This window comes from Pipistrellus hanaki (genome assembly GCF_964339955.1).
Source record: "Pipistrellus hanaki genome assembly, chromosome: 14".
Classification (NCBI taxonomy): Eukaryota; Metazoa; Chordata; class Mammalia; order Chiroptera; family Vespertilionidae; genus Pipistrellus; species Pipistrellus hanaki.
Genome location: NC_140516.1, coordinates 35,775,710 through 35,796,647, shown reverse-complemented (window position 1 = coordinate 35,796,647; position 20,938 = coordinate 35,775,710). Strand labels below are relative to the sequence as shown.

The 20,938-nt window shown below is 55.8% G+C and overlaps 1 protein-coding gene across 2 annotated transcripts in view; it reads left to right on the top strand.

Annotated features, from left to right (window-relative positions):
• The first annotated feature begins 11,326 nt into the window (after nt 1-11,326).
• Nucleotides 11,327-20,938, top strand: part of SLIT1 (slit guidance ligand 1) — a 140,425-nt gene continuing 130,813 nt past the window's right edge. For both annotated transcript variants that reach the window (XR_014796751.1, XM_084903500.1), the window contains exon 1: nt 11,327-11,583. Coding sequence is in view for 1 of the 2 variants with exons in the window: in XM_084903500.1 (XP_084759626.1) it covers nt 11,411-11,583 (173 nt within the window). In the remaining variant the exon portion in view is untranslated. The remainder of the gene's footprint in view (nt 11,584-20,938) is intronic.

Below are 20,938 nucleotides of genomic sequence, written 5' to 3'. Positions count from 1 at the left end.
GCTGCCGTGTCCAAAGAGCATTCATCCGTGTTGGGTCCGTGCACAGTCTCCCCCACCATGGCTTTCCCCTCTCCAAAGACCCCGCTCAGAAGCTTCCCCCCCAAGAAGCTCTGTCTCCTGGGCAGCGCTCTCTGCTCCACCGGCTGAATTCCCATAGCAACGTCAATACGTCTCTCCCGGAGCCCTGATGGCGCCGCACTGTGTTTGTGTGACTGTCTCTCTCGGGGATGGTGAGCTCCTTTCGTGCAGAGCGGGAGGAGGAGGTGCTCGGGTGCTGCTTGCAAGGGTCTTCCATGACTGTGGCCACACGTCTTTCGCCAACCTTGGGGGAAGTACCCAAACTCACAGGCTTGCCAGAGAAGGGAAGAGACCTGCAGTGGAGGTTTTGACTCAGTGGGGGCGGGGAGGGGAACAGGTTTCAAGGAAACAATGGGGGTTCCCGGGAGTGGGCAGGAGGGCGAAGGGGAGGGGAGCAGGTGGAGAGACGTGATGTGGCTTCTGCAGGGAGGTCCTAAGGGTGGCAGAAGGTGCAGGCTCCCCTGGGCCACAGCAGGTAAACGGGGAACCACACTCCTTTTCGATCTGACATCAGTTGACTGTGTGTATATTCACTGAACACCTGCGATGCGCCGGTGTGTGCTAAGAGGAGGACCCAGCGGTGAGTAACGCAGGCATGTCCCTGGCCCCCTTGGAGCTTACGGTCTGGTGGAGGAGGCGGATAGTAACCAGGTAATCCCGGAAGTAAATTTAAACGGTGGTGGTGAGAAGGAGAGGCATGTGGGTAACCCCAGGGAACGCCATTCCCACAGTGTCCAGGGGAAGATGGGAGATGGAGACAAGTGGGTGACGTGATGGAATTAAAGTGACGTCTGTCTGTCATGACGATGGGTCAGCAGTGAGGAGAGGGAGAAGGAGGCGTAAAGGCTGCTGCTTAGTTTTCTGGCTCATCTAGCTGGGCAGGCAGGAGGGTGTCTGGAGACAGAAAACACTGGAGGAGGACTGGAGTTGGAGGGGAAGAGGGAGCCCAGGAATTAGGTTTCGGTCATGTTGAGTTTGAGGAGCCGAGCAGGCAGCTGGAGAACAAGCTGGAAGCAGCAAGACTTCTCAAGCTCTCCCAGCCCCAGGACTCAGGTACATGCCCTTGCCCGGAATCGAACCCGGGACCTTTCAGTCCGCAGGCCGACGCTCTATCCACTGAGCCAAACCGGTCCCAGCGGTGGTGTGTGTTCTTTCATCAAAAGACAGACATGATGGCCTGGCTGGTGTGGCTCACTGGTTGAGCATTGACCTATGAAGTAGGAGGTCACAGTTGGATTCTCAGTCAGGGCACCTGTGCACATAGGGGGTGATGTTGTGTGTGTGCAAGTAGGGGGTGATGTTAACAGCTGCTGATACTCAATGCCTAGATCCAAGTATTAATTTATGGTTACAAAATGGTGTTGCTCTAATTTAATCTCCCCCCCCCCCCATTAATTAGCTGCAGAAGCTTTCTTAACAGCAAATGGAGAGAAACTGTGCTATGTTGCTTTTGTGTGCCTTAGCTATTGGTCTTTTGCATAAAGTTTTCTTTGAAAGGTCCATTATTTAAAAATGAATAAAAGAGCAGAGAACTTATGGGTAATGATAATTGGTTGACTCATCTCCTTTCATTCTCTCAACGTTGTAGTAAATTGACATAAAAGGGTTTTTTTTTTTGAAGGTCCAATACCTTTCAAGGGCAGGAAACATAGAAGTGAGCTAACAACAACAAAGATTTTGGGTCAGATGTAAAGGATTGGGCATCCTATAACTGTTTCTTGAGAGAAGATAGAGGAGAGGCCAGTATTTCGAGATCTTTCATATCTGAAATGTCTATATGTTACCCTCCCATTTAATTGACAGTTTGGCTGTGTATGGAATTTTAAGTTGAGGATCATTTTCATTCAGAACTTTAAAGATATTGTTCTACTGGCTTCTGTGCTCCAATGCTTGAAGACCATTCTATTTCCTAGCTCTTTGTAGGTGACATTGATTTTACTCTTTCTGGAAGCTTGTAGGATCTTTGCTCTCAATATGCTGAAATTCCAAAGTGATTCGAGTTGGTGGGGATCTATTTTTATACGTTGTGGAGATAAATTCTAACATAATTAGCTTGAAAGGGTGAAAGTGGTTGGCGCCAGAGAAGGGAAATGGGCAGGGAACTGCCATTTTCATAACAAATCTTACAGACCTATTTGACCACTGTGTGCATGTATAGCTTTGAGGTAAAAATAAAAACTAAAACTAAAGGAAAAGGCAAAGAAGGAGCATGGGCTTAGGAGGAAGGCAGGCCTGGACTTCTGCTGTTTGTGAATCACACCACATCTCTGGGCCTCAGTTTTCTTATTTCAAATGGATCTGTCCGGATCCCCCATGGTGTGGCAGGGGACATGGAAGACTGTAGGTTGTTAGAGCGAACCCGTGGGAAGGGTTAGCATCCGTGAGGTGCCGCAGAGGAGCCTGGGTGAGCGGAGGTGGAGGCCGTGTCTCCAGCTGCAGGAGGACCATGGGGAAAGCAAGAGGGCGTCATTTCCCGCAGCCCAGCGTGCACGTCAGTCCTCTTCTCCCGCATCCCCTGCTGGTACAGAAAACCCTTGGTTCCACGTGGGAGGAAGTGGGCCCCAGTCCAGCTCGTCTGTGCTGGGCCCCATTGTGACCTGTAGATCACTCAGTTCCCCAGCCCTGAGCCAGGGGCTTCCTCCCAGCCGTGTGCCCCTCATGCTCTCATTCTCCAGTTCCCAATTCTGCGATTCCGAAGCCGTTTCCTCTTGGGATCTGCACCTGAATCCAGGGGCGCTGCCACCAGTCAGGACGTGGACGCCAGGCTTGCTCGAAGCAGGGCTCCACAAACCGAAGAGGATAGCGTACCTGCTCTCTTAATTAAGACGCGTGTGTGTACGGGAGGGAACACTCATTGTTTTTGTCTCAGAGAAAATGGACTGGAGTGCTGGATGGAGAACACGTCTGAAGCTGAGTTTCATGAAAGGAGCAGGGTGATTAATTAGCAATGCCTGCCACAGGCAGGAGCGGGGAGAGTGGTGGCGTACACATCGTGTCCTTGTCATCCCTGATAGAAATGTTTTCTTTCTTTCTTTTCCTTCTTTCTTTAATTGGGAATAACCTTCACAAAGTACACAGCGTGGTGTATGTTCACACACACACACACACACACACACACACACAGAGGCTCCCACCACCGAGATCAACATACAGAATATTGCCGAAACCAGTTTGGCTCAGTGGATAGAGCATCGGCCTGCGGACTGGAAGGTCCCGGGTTCGATTCTGGTCAAGGGCATGTACCTTGGTTGCGGGCACTTCCCCGGTAGGGGATGTGCAGGAGGCAGCTGGTCGATGTTTCTCTCTCAATGACGTTTCTAGCTCTCTGTCACTCTCCTTTACTCTCTGTAAAAAAATCAACAAAATATATTAAAAACAAACAAAGAAACAAACCATATAGAATATTTCTAAAAGCCCAGAAGAACTCCCTGTCGCTGTTCTCTTTAACATGACCATTGTTTTGACTTCTGACATCACAGACTAGTTTTGCTTGTGTGTTACTTCATACAGATTGAATCAAATAACACCTACTCCTGGGTCTAGCGTCTTTCACGCAGCCCAAGGCCTGTGTGGCTCCTTCGCGTCATCCGGGCTTGTTCTTGCTCAGTACCCTGCTGTCTGGAGACACCACACATTGCTCATTCTCCTGTGGAGGGAACAGTTGCGTTGTTTCCAAGTTCGGGCAGTTGTGAATGAGGCTGCTAGATATCCTTGTACGTGTGTTTGGTGGGCTAACCTTGTCATTTCTGTTGGGTATCATCACGGACGAAATGTGTCCCCCCAAATTCACATGTTGAAGCCTGAGCCCCCAATGATGATGTTAAGAATCGTGGTCTTTGGGAGGTAAATAGTTTTAGACAAAATCCTGAGGGTAGAGCCTCAGTGAGGGGACTTGTTATCATTCCCATTATTCCTTCTGAGAAGGGGGAGAGATACCAGGCCTTCTTCTCTCTGCCACGTGAGGGCACAGCAAGAAGGCAGACATCTGCCAGCCAGAAAGAGGGGTCTCACCAAGAACCTGACCATGGGGGCACCTTGATCTTTGGCTTGTTTAAGTCATCCGTCTATGGTATTTTGTTGTAGCAGTCCCAGAGCTAAGGCGCTCTCTCTCTCTCTCTCTCTCTCTCTCTCTCTCTCTCTCTCTCTCTCTCTCTCCTCTCCCTCCACTCTCTTTCTCTTGGAGAGCACTTGCTGGGTCAAAGGAAGGTGGTAAGGGTTTAGCTTGATTTCTACTCACAAAGCACTGATCTGCACTAAATGTGAACAGAATCTCTATTCACCTCACACCTGGAGCTGGGCTCCAGGTCCACCTGTTGAATTCATACTCTGAGATTATTTATCATTTAGAGCAAGACTTTAAAAAAAAAATTTATTGATTTTTTACAGAGAGGAAGGGAGAGGAATAGAGAGCTAGAAACATCGATGAGAGAGAAACATCGATCAGCCGCCTCCTGCACACACCCCACCGGGGCCACCTCTTACACACCCCACACCGGGATGTGCCCGCAACCAAGATACGTGTCCTTGACTGGAATCGAACCTGGGACTCTTGAGTGCGCAGGCCGACGCTCTATCCACTGAGCCAAACCAGCCAGGGCTAGAGCAAGACTTAAAGAAAAGCAACCACCTATCCAGCCAGGCAGCGTGTTCTCTAACCTTCCCCGGTTTCATAGCTTTTGCAATAGTTCGTATTTTCAGTTACTTAATTGAACTTCGGTTTTCTGCAGGCTTGAAGAAATCTTGAATTCCCTCTAATTCTTTCCTGACTCTCCAGGGGCTTGCCTCGGCTTGCTTCTCCTGATGTCAAGCCTTCCGCTTTCTTTAGTGTCCAAGAGTGGATCTCGTCTGTATTTGCTGGCAGAGGGCTTTGGCTACCTCCCCAGCCCACCCACCAGCCCTCCATGCGTGGAAGTGGTGGTTGTTGTTTCCATCAGGAAGGGAATAATTTTTCCAAAAAAAAGAGAGACCTCTTTTAAAGTTAGCTCTTTGCTTTTTGAAATAATAGCTGCCTTGAATGTTTTTGTTTGCATTAAATGCCTATGTTTGCCCCTCAAATACTTCTGGCTGTGGAAAAATGCCTGACTTACTAACTTGCTTCTAATTTTAACAAGGATCACACTTCCTGTTTCAGCAATGCAGGGCCTTGTTCGTGGATGCACAGGAAATATTTATTGAATGAACTTAATGAAAATCATTTAAGAAGACATTACAGGGACTCTGACTAGAGGCCGTGCAAGGTCCCTTTCAGCTCAGAGAGTTGAAGGCACAGCCCTCAGGCGACTCCTCATCCTCGCCGCTGGGCGCTGTGCGGGCGGTGGGAGGAGGGAGAGGGCAGCTTGTATGTTTGCTGCAGAAAGGACTGGAGCTAAGTGAGCAGCTGCCCGGGGTTCCTGGATCGGGCCTATTTATCCAGATTCCAGCGGCTCTGACTTTGAACAACTGTTATTACTCCTGGGCTTCTCCATGCTGTTTCTCTTCCACAATGGGGACCTGAGTTTTGTGCTCTCATCCCAGTTCGCTTTGGTCTCACACACATTTACTGAGCACCTACTCGGCTCCTGGCCCTGGCGTGAGGCGCTAGACGGCAAACACGAGTGGCACAGAGGCTGTGACCGGGTCAGAGACCTGTCCTCTGGGGGCTCCGTGTCCCTGTCTGCAAAGTGGGGGACTGACAGGCTCATCTCTGGAGGAGCCTTCAGCTGCCTCTCAGCTGGCAGGCAATCAATGGCTGATAAATGGAGGAGCGAGCTGCTGCCGGCACAGACTTTGGGGCCTGCTCTCTCCCTTCCATCCCCTTTCCTTTCTTCCTCTCCCCTCTTGGCTTCTCTCTCGCTCCCAGGGCTTCTCATCGGCTAGGGTTGTCCTGGATGCGTATGGCTTGAAGAAATCCCCTTTATAAAAAACAGCTGATCTTCAGTCTAGGCGCACGGTCACCGAGAGCCTCAGGTGGTCCATCCTTCTTCAAATTTGAGTATGTCATGGGGTTTAGAGATCAAAACTAAAATATCCGGAGTCTTGCTGGCACCACCTCCCAGTGACTCCTGGTTTCTCAGTCCGTATGGGGGCGGTAGGTGCCGGTGGGTTGGACGGTAGAAAAAAAAAACTATTGGGGCGTTAGGTCTTTTCCTCAGGTGTGTGGCCTCGGGGAGAAGATCCAGACTCAGTCATGGCTCCCCTGGCCACTCCTTGGCCACCTGGGCTGGTGGCTTCACTCCTGTGGGCCACAGCTGTACAGTGGTTTTCTTTTCTTTTTTAAAAAAAATGTATTTTATTGCCAGAACCGGTTTGGCTCAGTGATAGAGCGTCCATCTGCAGCTGAAAGGTCCCAGGTTCGATTTCGGTCAAGGGCATGTACCTTGGTTGCGGGCACATCCCTGGTAGGGAGTGTGCAAGAGGCAGCTGGTTGATGTCTCTCTCTCATCGACGTTTCTAGCTCTTTATCTCTCTCCCTTCCTCTCTGTGGAAAATCAATAAAAAATATATTTAAAAAAAAGTATTTTATTGATTTTTTACGGAGAGGAACGGAGAGGGATAGAGAGCTAGAAACATTGATGAGAGAGAAACATCTACCAGCTGCCTCCTACATACTCCTTATCGGGGATGTGCCCGCAACCAAGGTACATGTCCTTGACTGGAATCGAACCTGGGACCCTTGAGTCCACAGACCGCCGCTCTATCCACTGAGCCAAACCGGTTTCAGCTGTACAGTGGTTTTCCACGTGATCATTTCCCCATCCCCCCGCAGCTCGAACATCTTGTGACTGAAGCTACACATGGCCAGTCCCCTCTCCTTGTCCCTGTACCCCCAGCTCTCTTTCTCTGTGACATGACTCCTGCTTGCTAACAGCGTGTGGCCACTGGAGAGAAGGGAGGCAGGCAAGCTTCAAACCCTTGGTCCTTGCCAGGCCCCTTCCTTCAAAGGCTCCCCAGAGTTTTCAGGTTCAAGTTCAAACTCATTAACTCAGTACACCAGGCCTGGACTCTTATAGAACACGGTCTCTGAAACTTGCTAAGCATGAAGATTCTGATTAAAAAGGTGTTGGGTGTGTCCTCAAAATTGGCATTTATAATGAGCACTCCAGGGGATGTTTTAAAACGTATTGGTGGTTGTGGGGAGTTAGGGCACAGAATACAATTACAGAAATCCGAACAGCAGGAAAAAAAGGCATACGCTGAAACTGTCCCTGCCACCACCCACGCCCTCCCGAGGAAGCCACCATTGCTATTGGCTCTTGGGACAGTGCATTGCAAACATACACACACACACACATATGTAAGCACGCACTTGAATTCAGGGACAAACCAGGGGATTCTGCAAGTCCAGTAAATTCAGAGAACGGCCACACCAGGCCCTCTGGGATGCGCCCCTGTCACCTCTCTGACCCCCACCCATGCTGCCCCCCTGACCCCCTGCCTTGCTGACCTTGCCACGGCTCAGCCGCTGAGGAGGTTGCTGCTGTCCGTGTGCCTCACCTCATGCAGTTCTCTTTGCCCAGAAAGCCCCTCCTGTTTGGCCCTCCAGCCAATGCCTGTTTGTCCTTCAAGACTCAGCTCAAGTGCTTCCTCTTCCAGGAAGCCTTCCAGCCTTATCCTGTGCCCCACATTCTGGGTTCTGTGCAAGTTCACGCCCTGCTTACTAAACTAATGATGTGGAGTGACTTTCCATTTCCCGTTCCCCCGCTGGGCCATGAGCTCTCTGTGGGCCAGGTCCGTTTTATCTTCTGTCAGGTTGCTGAGTCCCAGTATGGTGTGCATAGCGCATAAATTATATCCAATAAATGGTGTCTAATAAGTGCTCAGACGGCAGGCTTTTGTCTCATGCTTGCCTTCTGCACTTTGGAAGTCAAAACCACAGAGCTCTGCCGCCGCCTCACCAGGCTCTGCCGCCTCTTGGTGCTGCAGAAAGGGTGGGTGGAGATGGAGGCGAGGACCCTGAGCAGAGAGCTGGCAGGAGGGCACCGTGTCCCCGAGTCGCAGGCAGGAGGTGGCCCGCTGCTCCCAAGCACACATGGCTGGGGGGACTCAGAGGAGGCTCATTCCCCTGGAGGGGGAGACCCAGCCCCAAGTGTCCCTCTGGGGGCTGCCTGCTGGTGGCCCGTGGGCAGCGTGGGGCCAGGCGGAGCACTCCTGGCAGAAGCACTGTGACGGGCCTGCCTCCTCTCCATCCGGGCAGAGGGAGCAGGTGGCCTGGCTGTAGGGAGGGGGTGGGGAGCCCCAGCGCAGGGAGGGACATGGGAGAGGAAACTGAAAAAGCAAAGGCGGGGGTGGAGGGGTGGAGGGGTAGGGGGGTGGAGTATGCGGCTGGCCAGGCGGTTGTTTAATGAGTATAATGTGCCGGGAACGCTAATGAGCTGTGTTCATTCATGGCGAGCTGCCTCCCAAATTGGGGAGCCAGCCAGATTCTGGGGTGGAGGAACTGGGGACGGGAGCCAAGTTGGGGAGCTGCCCGGCTGCTGGGCAGGGCCTCCCCTGACTGGCTGGCGGGGGAGTCTTTGTCCTAGGCGTAAGGGACCCTCCCTCCTTCCCCATGTTAAAGCTAAGGCCAGGCCTGGCCAGGCCATGACACCTTGGCTTAAGGCCGGCTTGGGGTTCACCGGCCAGGTTAGTCTGGACGTGTCCAGGGCACTCACTGTCTAGAGATTGCTCCTCATCTCTCAGGAGCCAAAGGCAGGGCTGATCATGCCACCCCCTGCCCACTCCCAGCCTTCCTCCCACCCCCTCACCCTGCCTCTCCGCAGCCCCCCCGGGGCCTCCTGCCAGGGTAATCAACACTTCCCCTCTGCCCAAGAGTCCTGGCTTTAAGGAGCCTTTTGAGGTCATGGGGCCATGGCGGCACCCACCGCTGGAGCAGAAGGTGGGAGACCAGGTGTCCCCACAGTCTGGGTTCCGTCTGTGACAGGCCTACGTGCCAGGTGCTGGGTTCAGGGCCACAGTGAGGAGGCGAGGAAGCCGTGTGTTGGGGGCAGGCGCGGCCCCAGAAGGGGTGTCAGGGAAGGAGCCTCATGTGTAAACAGAGCCCCAGCGAAGAGGGGGTCAACAAAGCAGCAGGCTGGGAGGAATGAGGGTTTAACCTGCCCATGGCGGCCAGGGAGGGCCTGGGAGAGGGGCTGAGTGCTCGGAGTAGGCGTTCACGAGGGAGAGGGGAGAGGAGGCCTGAGCAGGCCGTGGAGCTCTGGCCTGGTAGGCGGGAAGGTTCTGGAAGATCACACCACGGGAAGACCCCCGAGAAAGTCCCTTCACCCCAAGTTGTCATGGAATCGATGCTGAAGGACCTGTGGCCCTGGAGGGAGGTCACGGTCAGGGGCGTGTGAGCACTTTGAGAAGAGCTGTCCAGAGCCCATCCAATCAGCCACATCCGCTGCGACATCCTGGCCACACTGTGCGCGCTGTGACGACAGAGGTTCTGCACACTCTGCATAAAGATGGAAAAGGAAGAGGAACCCCGAGTCTGTGCCTGGTGGGCGATGAGGGTTTAATGGTGGAGCCACCAGCACCCCCCACCCCCCTCAGGAGGCTGCACCTCTTGGATGAGCCACCTTCCTTTCTGGTTCTCCCGAGAAGAAAGCCGGGCAGCCAGCTCCTGTGAGGGGAGGTGCTTCTTGAGCTGCTCAACTGTGTCTTCTTGCCCACAGCCTGGAATCAGGGTGCGGGTGGGTGGACAAGAGGTGTCTGGGTGCCATGTATGGAGTGTCAGCGAGCCACAGCTGCCCTGGACTCCGGGAGGTCCTTTTCTTTCCTGGCCTGAGGAGAGTTCTCTCCCCACCTGGGTCTTCCGCTCACACCCATGCTCACACCTGCCTGAGCCCGAGGAAAGCCCCTGCCCCCAGGACTGTGAGGCCCGGGGTCTGCCCTGGCGGCCTGCGGTGAGTCTCTCCAAGCAGGTCACCCAGCTCCTGTCCAGCCATATTCGTGTTTGTTTACTGGGAACGGGAACGCTGGTGTGGTGGCCGAGATGCCATGCTCGGTTCCCAATCCCCACGGATGCCCTGCTCCTACCCCCTGGGAAGCCGGCACAGGCCAACGGGCAGGAGTGATGCCCCAGGGCCGCGTGGTGTCCACATCGGGCCGTTCTCCTTCCGGGTGCAGCCAGCTGCTGCCCCCCGCGGACAAGCGGCCGCTGCCATCTTGGAGGAGGATGTGGTGCACAGCGGGAGGGGAGGAGACTTTATTGGTCCAGGGCTTTTGTAACCCCCCATACCCCCCCACACACTCTGCCCTCGAGGTCTCGCTAAGTAAGGTAGGTGGCTGGGATCTGGCCACCTGGGGCACAGGGCTTCCTCTCACGGTGAATGGATGAAGCAGGTCCCAGGGCCTGGGAGCAGTTTCTGCCGGTGGGGAGAGCTTGTCTGTGGCCCAGGGAAGAGGGTCCGGGCGGCAAAATAAAATCCTCTCCCCGCTTCTCTTTGGGTGCCGGGTGCTGCGTGTAAGGGTGCTCATCCTCACTGTGTGTGTGTGTGTGTGTGAGTGTGTGTTCTTGCTGTGTGTGATATGTGTGTGAGCGTGTGTGTATGTGTGTGATGTGTGTGCGTGAGTGTGTGAGTGTGTGTGAGTGTGTGTGTGTGGTGTGTGTGTGTGAGTGTGTGTGTGAGTGTGAGTGTGTGTGTGTGTGTGTGTGTGTGTGGTGTGTGTGTGTGTGTGTGGGGTGTGTGTGCGCGCGCAGCAGGCGAGGGTCAGAGGCCGGTGGCACCTGAGACCCCCTCCCCGAAGCCCCCGGTCCACTCGCCCGCGGTGCCTCGCAGGTTGCACCTTTGAAACCGGACGCTGCGGGCAGCAGGCGCGGAGCGGTCTCCGGGAGGCTGGGCAGGGAGGGGAAAGGCGGGGAGGGGGTGGGGAGGAGGGCGGGGAGGAGGGGGAGGGCGGGGAGGAGTCTGGTCCTGGATGTGAGCTCTTAGATTGACGGCTGCCGCCGGTGGGAGTGGGAGCAGCGTGCAGAGGGAGCGCGTGTGGCTGCGTCCGTGCGCGCCGGTGCGTGAGCGCGGGCCGCCCATCTCCTCCCCGGCTCTGCGGGAGCGGAGGGGGCAGGAGCCGCCGCCGGAGACACCGGGGAGCACCGGAGAGCACCGGAGAGACACCGGAGAGGAGCCGGGCGCCCTCCCTCCGCCCGCGGCAGGCGCCGTCGCCGGTGGACAGGAGCGAGGTGCCTCCTGCCCGCCCGCCAGGCGCGGCGCACCGGCCCGCGGGCTCTCCGGGGCTCTGCCCGGCACTGCCCCTGGAGCCGCCCGGACCCGCACTGCCCCTGGGAGCCGCCCGGACCCGCACTGCCCCTGGGAGCCGCCCCACGGGCATGGTGAGGGCCGCTGGCTGGCCCGCCGGAGGGACGCGGTGAGGAACCATGGCGCTGACGGCCCGGAGCCCGCGGCTCTGGCTGCTGCTGTGGGCAGTGGCGTGGCGCCCGGGGGCCGCGGCGTGCCCCGCGCTCTGCACCTGCTCCGGCACCTCGGTGGACTGCCACGGCACCGGGCTGCAGGCCGTGCCCAGGAACATCCCGCGGAGCACCGAGCGCCTGTGAGTACAGCCCCGGCCCCCAGGCTGCCCCCCGCTGGGGCGCACTCAGGACCGGGGGTGGGACCGCGGGGCCGGGCTCCGCAGCCAGGAGGCGAGTCAGTGCCTGCCAGAGTCCTGCTCCAGCCGGGAGCCGGGAGCCGGGAGCCGGGAGCCCGGAGCCGGGAGCCGGGAGCCGGGAGCCGGGAACCCGGAGCCGGGAGCCGGGAGACGGGAGCCGGGAGCCAGCAGCTCCCGTTTTCCTTTCCCGGATTCAAAAGGCTCTCGGCGGGCTGTCAGCGCTGATCCTCACACCTGCACCCCAGGCTCAGCACGGGCAGGCCCTCCCCGCCGCACCCGCACTTCATGCCTCCTGGCTGCCTGCGAACTGGTGCCACAAAGCCTTCCGGGCACCCGGGAGGGAAGCTCCGGGCGCTTGCCAGGAACCATGTCTCCTCTTGGGCACGTGGGGGTGGGCTGTGTGGATGTGGGCTCCGAGCGCTTGCAGGCTGGTGCTGGGGGGCAAGATGGGATGGAGTGGAAGTTTCTGTCTTTCCCTCCCTCCCCATTGTTTGCCCCAGAACCGTAAGAATCCTTCCCTTGTAGGGTGTCTGGCATTGCACCGTCCGCCCCAATTCCTCCAGTATCCAGCCATCTCCAACCCTGGCAGACAATGGGACCGGAGGGATTTGGGTTTGGGTCTTAGGGTTTGTTACATCCAGAACCCAGAGAGGGATAGGTGCGACCCGGACCGAGAATCCTGTGAATAACGCCGAGAGGTCAGGGGCTTGGAGTGGGCGACGCGAGGTGAAAGGCATTGACTGTGACCAGTCACAAAACCACCGTTTCTCTCCCTGTCTCTCCGTTCTGAATTCTGGAGGAAAACAGTCCTTTCTAGACCTGATGAGATTGGGAGGGCATGTGTGTGCATGTGGCTGGCGAGCGTGTGTGTGTTTACAGACCTATGTAATTTGTTTTCCCCGGATTCCTTGCAGAATACGTGTCTGTGTGAGTTCTTAGTGGAGTGGGGTCCCCTCAGGGCGGGCGCCCCTGTACCTGGCTGTGTGTGTAGGTTTTGGTCACACGCAGGGCCTTTGTGCTGCTCACAGAGATGCCGGCCTCGGGAGGGGTTGGATTGGACTTTGGTGACCGCTGCCCGCTGCTTTGAAACCTGCCCGCTCCCTTCCCCGCTCCCGGGCGCCCGCAGCGGCTCCACGGGAAGACATATATATTGTGATAACTTTTGAGCACACGTCTCATGGGCGGTGAGAAGCAGAAACCTGACCCTGGGGAGGGCTGTCTCCAGGATCAAAGTCCGTACCACGGTCAGCAGGTTTGCCACAGACTCTTCTTGGCTGAGTCTGAAAAATTCCCGTGGAGGTTTGAGAATCTGCAATGTAGATGCAACCGAGATGGCACCCGTGTGTGGGTGTGGGTCTGGGGGAAGGTGCTGCTGTGGGGAGAGGTCGGACCAGACCGAGTTTGCTTGGCGGCACCTGTGCCTTATCCTGTGTGGCCCTGGGAGAGACTGAGGCCAGAAACATGTGACCCCTGAAGTGGCAGGGTTCCCCTGCACACGTGTTCCCCCTGGACCTCCTCTGTTCCTTGGCTGTGTCCATGGGGCGTTTCTCCTGCAGCTGTTAGCCAGGTAGCGGCCCCGGTCGGAGGCACATGAGCCCCTCTCCTTTGCTTTTGGGTCTGATCTGGAAGTCATCTCCTTCCTTGCACTCTTCAGTTTTGAGGCGAGTGTCTGTCTTGACTTTATGAACGTTTGAGCTCTCCTGTGATGAAGAGAGATGTTACGTTGCCTAGTGCAGAGGAAAGAGTCAGTCAGTCATTTGCTGTGTGACCTTGAGCAAGTTCCTTAACGTCTCTGAGCTTGAGTTGCTTTCCATCAGGAAAACGGAGCTGCTGAGGCATGAGGTCTCTGGTTCATGTGCGGACTGAAGGGAATGTGTGGGAAGGGCCTGGTCCATGACGAAGCTTGCTCAGTGAGGGCCATTGTTACGATTGGATCAGAGAAGGGCCTTGTAATTTAATTCAGCGAATGCTCACAGAGCCAGGAACTGCCCCGGGTGCTGAAGCTCCAGGGGGAAGGGGGAAACTCCCTGCCCTCAGGGATGTAGAGTCCAGAGGACGGGGCAGGGGACACCTGACTGTAAGCTTTGGGGAGAGGGCCAGGCATGCAGCACGATGGGGCTGTTGGTGGGAACATTGGGGTGAAGAGCCCTTTTCTGGGGTAAAGGGACTTCTCAGAGGACCGGCCATTTCCCCAGGGTTCTCTGGGACCCCGCAGTGGTTGGGGTGTATTTTGTCAAGCGGAGAAGACAGCAGCCAGGAGGAGGAAGGGGGAGAGCAAAAGGCCTGCCGGTGTGAGTGCGCCTGGCCTGCTGGGCTGCTGGGCCCGCGCTGCCCTGGGCTGCCCCGTGCTGGGTCCGGGGGGATGCGAGGGGACTGGAGGTTGGGACAGTTGGGAAGCGTCAGAAAGGCCTTTCTCTGTCTGCGTTTTCCCTTTGGGGACTTCGGAATGGCGCGCCGAGGCGAGTCATCTCAGGGCGAAGTCTGATCTTCTCAGGTTGGGGAAGCAGGTGGGGAGCAGAAGGAGCCGGCCTGTCCACAAATGGCGGGGAGAGCCATTTGAGGAGGAAAAGACCACTCTCATCCCCGGGGAGAACCTGGACGGGCTCAAAACAACGGAGGCCGACGCTCTCTGGAATCCACGTGAGCGTCGCGCAGTGTCAGAGCCCGAACCGGCAGCTCCTTCGAGGCTGTGACGTTTTTATGGACTGCAGCTGTGCATCCATCCGTCCTTTGTGTTCTGGGCAGTTTCTACGGCAGCCCGCGCGGCCTGGCACCTTTATGATCACGGAGTCCAGGCCTGCGCCCCGGGTGGGAAGAGATGGCCGTTGGTGTGCTGCGGGGACTTCTGGGAAGAGGCTGTGCCAGCAGGCCCCAGAACTGCTGAGCGTGTCGCTGGAGCCAGAGGGGCGATGGGCTGGATGGGGAGAGGTGCTGATAGATCACTGCCACGGGGGAGGCTTGGGAGCTTGTCTCTTTGTGGGACTTAAGACTCAGAAGGAGCCAAAACCGGGTTGGCTCAGGGGATAGAGCATTGGCCTGTGGACTGAAGGGTCCCGGGTTCGATTCCGGTCGGGGGGATGTACCTTGGTTTCGGGCACATCCCCAGAGGGGTGTGCAGGAGGCAGCTGATGGATGATTCTCTCTCATCGATGTTTCTGGCTCTCTATCCCTCTCTGTAAAAAATCAATAAAATATATTAAAAAAAAAAAAAAAGAAGACTCAAAAGGACCCAACCATGGCCACTAGGAATTGTGTTTTTACCCAAGGAAGGACCCTGACTTCCACCAGAACGTTCCGGAGGGTATGATGAGAGAGTCTGCAGGGACACTGCTTCTCCTTTCCACCCGGGCAGCTGTGTTCTATCTAGGCTTGCCATTGAGCCCCTGTGTGGGTGCAGGGTGTAGAGAGGGGTGAGGCCCAGGATGGAGGGGTGCGGGGGGTCCTGCTGGCTTCCATTGTGCCCCAGAACATTCTGCTGCTGGTCAGACCACGAGGGCCCCGCTCTCCTGCCTTCTTCCGTGTGTTCCTTTGCCTCCTGGCCAGCGTGTCCACTGCTTTAGCTCCCTGTCTGCTGCAGAGGCCTGTGTGTGTGTGTGTGTGTGTGTGTGTGTGTGTGTGTCCCATGCCTTCTCCCAGCTCAGCCCACTGAGCCTGGAGGCCCCGTTCAGCAGGGCTGGGTGGTGCTGCCCAAGGAAGGCTGCCCAGGGCACCCCCAGCCTGATCCTCTGGGATCCTGTTTGGAAAACCAAACAATGAAGGAAGGGTGGCTACAGAGAGAGCGGTCGGCGGGCCAGACGGAAGCCATGCCTCCTGCCAGGGCTCGGTGGCCTGGGCTCCCTGAGCAGGACTCCGTCTCCTGTAGCGGAGACCACACTGTGTGGGGGACTGGCTTCCTGGAGGGACTCCCGCCTCCGGTTCCCGGTGCCCTGGGCTGATGGCGGCTCTCAGTGACCCGTGGCAGGCCCAGTGCTGCCCTCCGTCCTCTCCTGGACCGTTTCCCATCGGTAAGAGGGGACGGTGGCAGCTTCGCAGGTTGACCGTGGGGAGTGAGCGAATGCAGAGGAGAGGGCCTGGTGTCGCGTGGCTGGTGTTCTCCTGTCCCTCAGCCTCTGGGGACTGCCACCTGCCACCTCACAGGGCTCTGCAGGGTCCGCTCAGGCTCTGCAGGTGAACTCGCTTTGTGATTCAGTTATGTGATGATGCTATTCTTTATTATGCAAGAAGCCCTCCTAAAGGTGTGAGGGCTCCGTTGGGAGAGGAGAGAGCTGGGGTGTCGGCCGGGCTGCAGGCTGCCCTCCCGTAGTCTGGCTGCTCAGAGGGCTCCTTCCCTGTCCTGGGGCAGTGCTGCCCCTGGCCCCTGGGGTTTGGAGACAGGGAGCAGGGCAGTGCCGGGCAGGGACTCTGCAGGGTGGACGGCATGCGGGCATGGCTCTGGAGCCAGCCGCCTGGGCGTCCAGCCTCTCTGCCATTCAGCAGCCGGGGACCTCGGGCAGGTTATGGGTTTGATTCATTCGTGAAACAGGGAGCCCTCTACTGAAGGTCTGCATTCGCTGAGTGAATCCAGCGGGACAGAAACCCACACTGCCTCGCCCTCCCTGGGTTTTGGTCCAGCCAGGGAGGTGGAGATGAAGGACAATAGGAGAGGAAGGGTGTAATTGCAGACCGGTAAGTGCTCTGGGGAAAGTGCTGACTTCTCGGAGGCCGGCTCCAGGCCCACAGGGCGGGGATGATGACAAGGCCCGCCTCAAAGTGCCTTGGTGAGGATTAAAGGCGGGATGCGGTGAGAAGCACTTTGCATTGGGCCTGGCACGCAGCGAGTGACCAGTAAATGCTGCTATTATTGCTATTGAGGTGACAGGATTGCAGGGACGAGACTCCGTGCTGGGTCCCAGCGTGGCCCTGCTCTCCATCCCTCACCCAGCGCCCCGAATCCCCGGGACCCCTGGAGCCCATAGGGCCAGGCTGCCCCTTCCTCCACGCCCCTCTCCGAGGCGGGGATGGGTGGGGGTGGCCGGGCTGCCCAGGCTGCCAGCAGGGGCGGCCGCGCTCTTTTGGGGCTGGGCCCGGTGGCGGCGGCGGCGGGCGGCGGGACAGGCAGCGCCTGCTTTATTGGAAGCAGACGGAGCTTGGCGGAGTTGCCGCCTCCAGTTCTGTGCCGGCATTAGCAGCTCGGCGGGGCTCTTGCTTAATGGGATTTTCTTCCCAAATGCTGTAATTATCGCCGTACAAATACCTATTACCCAGAGCAGATGACGGCCGGGCGCTGGGCCGTCGCCAGGGAGCTGGGCTGTGCTGGGGCTGGGGGGTGGGTGGGGGATGGCGAATTGGCTCTTCTTTTCGATGCAGCTCAAGACCCCCTCCTCTCCTCCCCGGGACCCAACCTGTGGTGCACAGACAGCTGTGGGGCACCTGCCGTGTGTCTAGAGCGGTTCAGGGTGTGGACTGCTCCTGTGGGAGCTTGTGGCCGGGGGTGGGTGGTGGGTGGGGGAAAAGGTCTGCCTGTGACAGAACCAACGGCCAGAGCTGTCCTGGGCAGCTTCACCAGTGACTTGATGTCCTCGTCTGTGAAATGGGGCCATCGATAGCACTAACCTCGCAGGACTGTGGATTCAGACGAGATACTCCATGCGAAGGGGTTGGAATAACGTATTGGTTATGATGACTGTGGTTTTAGCTTTTCTGTGGCAGTGGTTTAGCTGTCGTTGCTGTATTTTATTCTTTTTTTTTTTAATGTAAAAAACTTTCATTTTGAAGTAATTTTTGAAGTACAGAAATGTTACAGAAATAGTACAGAGAGAGAGTACCACTGATCCTTTGCCCAGCTTCCCGTAATACTGACCTCTTTCTTAACCATAGTACAGGGATCAAAACTAAGAAATAACATTGGCACAATCATTAATTAAACTATTTACTTTGTTCAGATTGCCCCAGGTTCCCCACTAAGGTGGCCTTTTCCTGGTCCAGGATCCAAGCCTGGATTCCCCATTGAATTGAATCGTCATTTTTCCTTTGTCCCCTTCAATCTGGGACAATCCCTTAGTTTTTTTCTTGCTTTTTAAGACCTTGATATTTTTGAAACGTAGTGGTCAGTTATTTTGTAGAAGGTTCCTCAGTTTGGGTCTGTCTGGTGTGTTTTCTCATGATTGGATTGAGGTTATGCATTTTTGGCAAGAATGCATCAGAGGTGGAGATGAGCCCCCCTCAGAACATCCTAACAGGGGTGGATGACATCAATATGTCTCGTTACTGGTGATGTAAATCTGATTTCTTGGTTAAGATTGTAATGTTACTGTCTTTCCATTTGTAAGTGATAAATATTTGGGGGAGATACTTTGAGACTGTATAAGATCCACTTTGTCCTCAAATTCTTACCTACTAATTTTAGCATTCATTAATGGATCTTGCCTGCAACCATTATTATCCAGTTTTGGTTTTCTATTTCCCTTATTTTTTTTTTCTAGTCGTTAATTGGAATTCTTCTGTAGGGAAGAGAATTTTATTCCTTTTTTTTAAATATTTTATTCATTTTTTACAGAGAGGAAAGGAGAGAGATAGAGAGCTAGAAACGTCGATGAGCGAGAAACATCAACTAGCTGCCTCTTGCACACCCCCTACCGGGGATGTGCCCACAACCGATGTACATGCCCCTGACCGGAATCGAACCTGGGACATTTCAGTCCGCAGACCGACGCTCTACCACTGAGCCAAACCGGGTTCAGCAAGAGAATTTTATTCCTTTTTAAGAAGATGGCTTGTCTGATGGGTACCTTGGGTTTTGAGTTTCCTGAGGGCAGGGACCATGTCTCATGCATCTTTGTGTCCCTTCACCTGCTGCATTGTAGGTGCTCAGAAAAAATATTGAACTTTGTTGTTGTTTTTTTCTAGAAACTTCTGGTAAGACATTTCATGGTTCTGATCTTTGCTGTAGAAAATATGGTCCTGTGGTGGGTTGAATAATGGTCCCCAAAGATGTTCACACCCTAATCCCCGGGACCTGGGACTCTGGCTGTCCGGGGGAGAAGGGACTTTGCAGATATTTGTAAGTTAAGGATCTTGAGATGAGAGGTGAGCCTGGATTACCCAGGTGGCCCAGCGTGATCACAAGGATCCCTGTAAGAGGAGGCAGGAGGGTCAGAGTCGGTGGCAGGAGCTGTGGCCTGCAGGAGCCTGGAGTGAGAGGAAGGGCCCGGAGCCAGAGAAGGCGGGGGACCTCCAGAAGGTGGAAAGGCAAGGAGACGATTCTTGCCTGGAGAAAGGGATACACCCGGCGGGACTGATTTGGGACTCTGAGCTCCAGAACGGTACGGTAAAACATTGATGTTGTTCTAAGCCACTAAGCACGTGGTGCTTCATTGTAGCAGCAGTAGGAAAGGACCCGTCCTCGTAGGATTAGGAGGCTGCTGTGGAGGCAGAGACCGGAGGGAGGCAGGTCTGGACCCAGGCAGAGAGAGCACGCGGGAAGGCCCTGGGGGACCCTCAGGCTCGAGCCTGGGAGGACAGTCTTGCGAATAAAGTTGATCCTGGAGAAGCCCTGTGGTTGGCTTTTGCCTCTTTTGCCAGTAAAACAAGACTACATGAAAACATGATTCTGCAGGTAGGGATCCAGGATGGCTCCTCTGGAGTGTTCAGGCTGGAGTGGCAGTTGGGAGGGCCTCCCAGGAAGTGGTGAAACCCCGGAGGGCAGTGGAAGTGGAACTCCCATGGGAATAGGAGTCTCTGGAGGCTGGTAAAAATGCGGACCCAGGCCCACCCCCAGAAAGCTGCTTTCACGATCTTCGCCGGCTGCAATTCAGGTGATTCGGGTGCAGGAGGTGCGCAGACACAGCTGAGACACATGCTCGGCGCTGGGGTTCCTGGCGAGGAAGGCCCTGCCTTTGGCCTCTGCCCACATGGGAGGCAGGAGGGGCTGAGGGGAGGCAGGGAGCACCCTGGTCCCGTGTGTGACACAAGGAGCGCTGGCAGAACGTCCGTGGCTTTGACCCTGGATAAAGAGTCGTTGCTGCCAAACCAAGAAGGTGTTTGGAGACGGGAAGAGGGCTGGCCGTGTGGAGAGCAGCCAGTCTGGCCAAGGAAAGCTCTGGAACTGTGGTGGGGTCACCTCAAAGCCCGGCAGACCGGTTTCCTGGGAGAAGGGGAGGGCGGAAGGCAGATGGTGGGGGATTGAGTAGGTGGTGAGGACGTTTTAGTGATGGAAAGAAGGAGCCAGTGCCCTTGGGGATGGGGATGGGGCGGGGTGGTGGGACCATGACTGATCAGAGCTGAGGTGGAGAGACGTGAAGAGGGAATGGTGATGGTGTTGGAGCCCCAAGGGCACTTACCTTGTGCCAGGCCCAGAGCGAGATGGCTCACCAAGTCCCCCTTTTGCTCCTCCTGCCGGTCCCGTGAGGACGGTATCACCCTTCTTTGCAGACGTGGGGAAGGCTCAGAGAGGTGGGGCTCTCTGCCTGCGGCGCAGATGGCTGGTAAGGGGTGTGTTTAATTTTTTGAGAAATCATCATGCTGTTTTCCATAGTGGCTCCTCCATTTGAGGGATCATCAAATGGGATTCTGAGCCTCAAGGCTCTGAGAACTATGTGTATTTTGTTTTTAAATTTGCTACTGTTCCACACATCTCAGTAAGGCCTGGCTTCATTCATTCATTCATTCATTCATCAGGCGTTCATTCATCTCCCACAAAACCCCTGTGAGGACTTAGCACTGGGGCTTAAAGGCAGTTTGACCATGAATGATTCCTGACCGTGCATGTTTATGGGGTGGACCCAAGTTGCAGGCTAAGAGTAAGGGGGTGTTGTAGGGAGTTAATTGGTGGGTGGCCTCTCAGGGGCCTGGGGTGGGCAGTGAGTGGAGAGCACTTGGCAGGCATGTACACAGGGGCCAGGTGGCTAACAGTGGGGCCCTGGCTGTAGGTTGTGGTTTTGGGGTAAGGCCCGGACCTGGGAAGGGGATTGGCAAAAGCAAGACTGGGGCTCAGTAGTGAAGGGACAGGGTGCAGATTGGGCCCTAGAACAGAATCCATCACAGAGTTGGGATTAAGAGCTGGGCCCTGACCATTAGTTGGCCGACCACCATCAAGAAAACAGGAAATCACGAGTGGTTGGTGAGGATGTGGAGAAATTTTGACCCTTGTGCACTGTTGGTGGGAATAGAAAATGGAGGCGCCACTATGGAAAATAGCATGATGATTCCTCAAAAAATGAAACACAGAATTACCATATGGCCCTAACTGGTTTGGCTCAGTGGAGAGAGCATTGGCCTGCGGACTCAAAGGTTCCAGGTTCGATTCTGGTCAAGGGCACAT